General features: G+C 49.4%; 1 protein-coding gene across 8 annotated transcripts in view; it reads right to left on the bottom strand.

The window, feature by feature from the left end:
* The window catches only part of GTF2IRD1 (GTF2I repeat domain containing 1), a 78,508-nt gene that overhangs the window by 63,052 nt on the left and 10,605 nt on the right, over positions 1 to 4,851 (bottom strand). For all 8 annotated transcript variants that reach the window (XM_006154990.2, XM_014590318.1, XM_006154992.2 and 5 more), the window contains one exon: positions 1,068 to 1,151. In XM_006154990.2, the coding sequence (XP_006155052.1) occupies positions 1,068 to 1,151 (84 nt within the window). The remainder of the gene's footprint in view (positions 1 to 1,067; positions 1,152 to 4,851) is intronic.

The raw sequence follows: 4,851 nt of genomic DNA, 5'->3' as shown, positions 1-4,851 counted from the left end.
AAGAGCGGCCAGCCCACTCCTGGGGGAACAGGGGGCTTGTCCTCTCCCCAGTATGCAGGGAGTGCCCCAGGTCACTGCCCCTCCTCTCTACCCTGTTGGCCCTATGTTCCCTGAAACCCTCATGGGTCCCCTCCTCCTCTCTCGGCTCTGTCATGCAGGGGGACATTCCTATAACAGGACCTACACAACCTGGGGATGTTTAACACACCCCGTGTGGTCAAGGAGTGATCTGTGGGTCTTTGTGTCATCTCCCCCATGGCTGAGAGCCACGCGCCAGCCTGGGGACTCACTGTGTCTGACTACTGAGCAGGGCTTATGGATAGAGCCCAACACAGGCTGCACAAGGGAGTGAGGGGATAACACCCCCAGGACAAAGGAGAACGAGTGTGGGGGCTGAGCCAATGTGGAGGACCCCACACCTGTCCGGTTACCCCTCCCGTGCTTGCAGCCCAGGCCAACGGGGCCGACAACTGCTCTGAGCCTGGCTCTGTCCTGGGAGCCAGGCACAGAGAAGAGCGGGCACAGTCCTGGCCTCAGACACAGCTGCATACGGAAGGCGAACATCTGTCAGGGCTGCAGAGGCCCCTGGTCCAGGCTGGAGCCTGAGGCTTCCTGGAGCAGGCAATCCCCACGCCGAGTATCAAAGCACAATTAGGAGTCTGCCCCCCAAAAGCGTAAAGGGCACATCAGGCAGAGGGCACGATGTGGGCAAAGGCATAGGCACGAGCGGCGTGGTGGCGTGGGGAACGGACACACACACGAGGCCCCTCTGTCTGCGGGGACCCCCAGAGGGGCAACCTGCCCACCACCCGCCCCGCTTCCCGCAGGTGAGGCCAGATCTGGGCCTTTGCCATCGATTCCACCCCCTGAAGAATCTGCAAGAGAAATATTGACACAACCACCCCCTGCCCAGACAGGAGGAGCCGGCTCCGGCTGACATTCGCGTTGACGGCGCGCGGGTGCCAGCATATGGCTCCCGCTGTCGTGTTGGGGAACACAAGTGATTGCCACGTAATGAGATGCTCAACGTGGTGCTGGGGCCACAGCGGGCCGCGCCGCCCACTCACCATATCTGCTGTTAAACAGGATCTGCACGCACTCCCGGAGTGTGTTGATGTCCTCGGTTTCCTTTATGAAGGCGTCCCACTTCTCTATCAAAACACAGGAAGGCACAGTGAGTGGCAGTCGGAACAGGGGCCCTGTGGGGCAGTCCCACTCCTTCCACCATGTGACCTCCTCCTCCAGAGCCTCAGAGACAGCCCCAGCCCTGACCTTCCTCCCAGTCCTATTTGGGCCCTACGTGAATATAGAGCACTCTGACGGTCTCCCCATCTGCTCTCTCTCCTTTGCCCCAGTTTGCCTCTGTCTGGCCCCATGGGCAGTGCATACTGGGCAGGTCCCCCTACAGAGCCATCATCCCCAAGGAAGAAGGGACCAAGTCTTGACCGACTCTTGCAGCTTGTACACCTGAGGTCTCCCCTGGTCCTGTCTTCTTCCCTTTGCAAACCCTCTCTCCTGGCCTGTCCCATAAATCCGAAGCATCTGCCTCGATTACATATGAATAACAAGAGTGGTCCTTTGGCTCAGTGTATTTAATAAACAATATCCTTAAGTGCTGATCTGTGCTAAGCACTTTGATATGTTATTTAATCCCTCACAGCAACTTAGAAAAATAAACTTTGCAATAGAGTGTGTGCACCTGTCAGAGAGAGAAAAAGAGAGATAAAGCACCCCCACCATGGGGTATTGTCCCTTTCTCCATCTTGTCAGGATTTTATTTTGTAAGTTACAAGGACTGGGATTCAAAAGGTGGGATCTGACTCCCATAACTAGTAGGCTACTGAGCCAGGCCTACTTCTTATTTAGCAAAGACTAAAAACCTAAAGCCAACAAACAGACCCTTTCAACTAGCTGTTTACCACCATTATTAGTTAAGCTTAATGATGACTGCTTCCTTTCAAAAATGATCACAAATTCTTTAACTCCTCCAAAATCAGAGCTGGCTTAATTTTCCTCTGTCCTATGGAAAAAAGGTGCTCTGAATGATGCTGGGTCTGAAAAAGATCATATTACACAGGCAAATCACAAAATTACAAATGTTCTTCTTCTACTGCCACTCAAGAAAGTAACCAAACTATACTTGCAGACAGCACACTAGTTAAGATCACCTATCTGCTCACCATCCCCATCGACTTCCTGTCCAATTGTTTCCTTCAACAATAAAAGTGCAGAGAAAGGAAGGAAGAACTTCAGAGACAGCACAAAAAAGCTTCTTATTTTGAATTTAGGAGAAAAATCTGGTTAGCACAATACTCATATATCAACCCATACCAGCCTTCCACTATGCCAGGAACTAAATGCTGGGACCAAAATAAGACAGAAATTACAATAAATATACTTAAGGAAAAGGTCTAAATTAGAAATTATACAGAAGCACCAGTTTTTTAATAATAGAAAAGATTGGAAGCCACCCCCCTAAAAGTGTGCACCTGTCAGAGAGAGAAAAAGAGAGATAAAGCACCCCCCCCACACACACACACACAAGGGAAGGTCATGTCACAATCCCTTCTGCATATTACTCTTGGGATTTTGGACACACACACACACACACACAGGTACCCAGTGAGTTTTCAAGCTACCAGGTCTGGAATGAACCCAGGTGGTCACATGGGATCTAGCCATCCCAACCAGCATACCATTATCTGGCCTAGCCCTCAGTACTTTTAAACCCAGAGAGTTCCATTTTGCAGATGGAAATTCTGAGGCTCAGAGAAAAGGCTTCAGATCACCCAGTGAGACTCTATGTGCCCAGGGTCCACCCATGACGCTGCTCCGTGTGGACATTCAGATGCGCTCTCTGCCAGGTCTGGGCCTTGCTTGGGGTGATGGAGGTCTCCGTGCTGACTCTAGCCTACTAGGGTTCGTTTTGTGAAGCTGAGCCCTATACAAAGTCAAACTGCTAAAAAGTCTTCATTCATTGCTTTTTGGTATAACTGAGTCTCAAATTTTCCTCCACCTGATCACTCTGTCTGGTACTTTTAAAATATGTCCACATATTTCTTTTTTTTTCTTTCTTTTTTTTTTGGAGAGGTTTTCACTATAGGGCACGTGCGCTCGCCAGACAGAGAGAGAGAGACAGAGAGACAGAAAGCGAGAAATCACCCCCCAGGAGGGATGGCCACACCGCAATCCCTTCTCCTCCATTCTCCTCTCGGGATCTAGGGCATGCACGCACACGCACCCGGCGTGAGTTTTAAGCCACCAGGTCCAGGACGTGAACCGCGGTTGACTACGTGGGAGTCCAGCGACATAGCCATTACGCTAACTGCTGGTTCCCAGTCCACATATTTCTTGATATTCATTCTTTCAAGAAGAGAAGTTTGAGGTTTTTTTTTTTTTTTCTTTTTCCTTTCAGTATAAGCTGAATCAAGATTATGGCTTCTAACAGATAGAATACAGCAGAAGTGAGAAGAAAACTTGCTCCTTAACTCTCTCAGATCACTCATACCTCTAGGAAAAACAGCAGCCATGTTATAAGGATACTCAAGCAGCCCCATGGAGGCCAGCCCATATGGTGAGGAACTGAGGAATCCTCCTGCCCGTAGCCACGAGTGAGCTTGGAGGCCAGTTCCTCCAGCCCCAGTCAGATGACAGCATCTTCAGTTAACATCTTAACTACAACCTCACAAAAACACCTGGCCCAGAACTACCAGCTAAGCTACTCCTGAAGTCTTTCTCTTTAAGGTTTTTGCCAGAGGGTGCATACACTTGCTGGAGAGTGGAGAGGATTCAGAGACAGGGAGAGAAGTGAGAAATCACCCTCCCAGGTGGATAACCATGCCACAATCCCTTCTCCTCCATTCTCCTCTTGGGATCTCGGGTATACATGTACATGTGCCTGGCCTGAGTTTCAAATCACCAGGTCTAGGACCCAAACGGTGGTAGATTAGGTGGGGTCCAGTGATGTAACCACTATGACATTTGCTATTTCCCTGAATCCTTTACCCCCAATATTTATTTATTTATTTTATTTCATTTGTTATTATTATTTTTTAATTTGACCAAGAGAGACAGAGAGAAAGGGAAAGTGAGAAAGCAAACTGCAAGGTCCAGGATTCCAACCACAGTCGGCTATGTGGGAATCCAGCACCTATAACCACCACACCACCTGCTGCCCGTACCCCCAAAATCCTTTTTTTTTTTATAGTTTAGGGCCAGCAGGTAGTGTGGTATTAAGGCGCTGGGCTCCCACTTAGCTGACCACAGTTTAAGTCCCAGACCCCGTGGCTTGCTTTCTCACTTTGACTCTCTCTGATAAGTGCACGTGTCCTATAGCAAATTAAATAATGATAATAATAATAAATAAAATTAAATAAAAATAATTGTTTTTTAAAGTTCACTTCTTTCTTGAGAGTGAGGGAGAGAGAGCAAGTACCCTTACCAGGATTTCACGCTGCAACCCACCACAGCTCTCCCAGCCAGCCAGTCATGGGCATGTGCACCCGGCCATGCGGGCCTACCGGGAAACTGAACCCAGAATCTTCCACGCGCACCTGGCCTCGCTGTGCCACTGAGCTGGCCCTCCAGAATCCTCTTTTCTAATGATAGAGTGTGTGTGCACATATGAGGAGGAGGGGAGCAAAAGACCCTCGACAGGTCTCATTATCCCACAGATCTGGGCACCTGCACACACACCCAGTGTGTTTCAGGCTGACCTAGGAATCTAAATCCATGGCAGGCCTGTGCCCTCCAGTTCTGCAGTGCAGTTTGCTATGGACTGTACCACCAGGCTGGACCTGCTCCTGGGTTCTTTTTTTTTTTTTTTTTTTTTGGGGTTTTTTTTTTTGGGCG

This window comes from Tupaia chinensis, unplaced genomic scaffold, assembly GCF_000334495.1.
Source record: "Tupaia chinensis unplaced genomic scaffold, TupChi_1.0 Scaffold000429_1, whole genome shotgun sequence".
In the NCBI taxonomy this organism is placed as follows: domain Eukaryota; kingdom Metazoa; phylum Chordata; class Mammalia; order Scandentia; family Tupaiidae; genus Tupaia; species Tupaia belangeri.
This window is presented reverse-complemented; position numbering and strand designations above follow the sequence as displayed.